This window comes from Coenobita brevimanus, chromosome 21, assembly GCF_032717465.1.
Source record: "Coenobita brevimanus isolate Jiangsu-jjx chromosome 21, ASM3271746v2, whole genome shotgun sequence".
NCBI lineage: Eukaryota > Metazoa > Arthropoda > Malacostraca > Decapoda > Coenobitidae > Coenobita > Coenobita brevimanus.
In genome coordinates, this window is record NC_136974.1 from 11,339,901 (window position 1) to 11,341,615 (window position 1,715).

Here is a 1,715-nt window from a genome sequence, read left to right on the forward strand (position 1 = left end):
GATGTGGATGTGATAGGAAGCGTTATGAGGAACACACTGAGGTGGTTTGGCCATGTGGAGAGGATGGAGGGTGAAAGACTGACGAAGAGAATGTATGTGAGTGAGGTGGAGGGGGGAAGAGGGAGGGGGAGGCCGAGGATGAGATGGAGGGATGGGGTGGAGAGGTATATGAGAGAGGGGTGTGTGAGTTGGGAGCAGGGCAGTGAAATGGCGGGGGACAGGGCGACTTGGAGGCGATTTGTTTGTGGCCACCCCAAACGGGATTGAGGCGCCTGGCAATAGATAGATAGACAGATATTTAATGAGGTTACTTTCTTACTAATTTAATGAGATAATTGACACTGCTTCTTAGCTACCAGATCTTAAATGCGTGGCCGAATGCCAGAGGGTGCACAACGTAAGTCCTCCTCAAAGTTCAGCCGGTTTCTGTACTTGGTCTTGGCAGCAACGAGCATGGAAAATGCAGCTTCACGGAGATACAGGTACGTGGATCCAAACGTTGTCAGAATCCTATGAGCTTGATGTGAGATCAGTGAGTAAACAGGAAGATACTTGACCCAGAACACCTCAAGATCCAGTTCACTGAAGTCTTCCTCAGCTGAGGAGTTGAACTTTAACTCAAGAAACTTCTCTTGCACGTCATCCGAAACATCAGCTACTTCACAATGAAATGGGTTCCTGATGAATTTCCAGGCTTCACGCTTCTCATCTATATCTGGGAAGCATCTAATGAATTCTGCTTTGAAGTCAGTCAGATGAGTGATTATTAATACTTTTTTCTTTTCAAACTCAGAATCAAGGTAACTGTGAATGAGAGCAGAAGCCAAGTTACTAAAACTGGCTGTATTTCCATCCTGAATTCGACATTTCCAGAGGTCGAGTTTGGTCATGAAGGCTGGAATGGTGTCGTGGTGCATGATGATGATGTTTTTCTCTTGTAGTTTAAGGCTGATTTTTTTTTCAATGCAAGGAAGAAGAAACCAAAGGCCAGGAGCCCGTAAAACAGTTCCTTCCAAGAAAAAAAAATACAAAAGAGAGCCATTTTCAAGATCCATTCATTTCGAGATGCCTGGACATACTGCGTTGGAAGACAGATCATAGGAAGTGGGAAATACAGAGAGGGAGACAGTTCCAGTGATGCATTCAGCACTTCGAAGATGTCCACCAGGTAAGCTAGAGACAGCAGAAAGCCTTCAGACCGGACTTTGTCACGGAGATCTGCCTTCTGCTGTGAATCAAGAAATATTGCTACTCTTCTCGGGCTTTATATGGTCGTCCAAGCATACTTTGTATTTCTTTCATAATCATCTTTATATTAGCCACACTCTTCTTAAGAGAATTACAAATATAATTAGAGAAATTCCTACGTTTTCCTTCGGGCTCGAGCCCCCGAGGTTAAGAACCTGTGGCTTAGAAGGTCATTGATGAATAAAAGGAAGAGAGTTGGTGATAGGACAGAGCCCTGAGGAACACCACTGTTGATATATCTAGGAGAAGAACGATGGCTGTCTACAACAGCAGCTATAGAACGACCAGAAAGGAAGCTATAGATGAAGGCACAGATAGAAGGATAGAAACCGTAAGAGAGAAGTTTGGAAATTAAAGATCTATGCCAGACTCGATCGAAAGCATTTGAGATGTCAAGTGCAATGGCAAAGCTTTCGCCAAAGTCCTGAAAGGAGGATGACCATGAGTCTGAAAGGTAGGTGAGAAGA

General features: G+C 44.3%; 1 protein-coding gene across 1 annotated transcript; it reads right to left on the reverse strand.

Moving 5' to 3' along the window:
* Positions 1-362: 362 nt before the first annotated feature.
* Positions 363-917, reverse strand: LOC145392101 (zinc finger BED domain-containing protein 5-like). The gene has a single exon (XM_080266556.1). The coding sequence runs from the start codon at positions 915-917 to the stop codon at positions 363-365; it is 555 nt and encodes a 184-aa protein (XP_080122682.1).
* Positions 918-1,715: the final 798 nt, after the last annotated feature.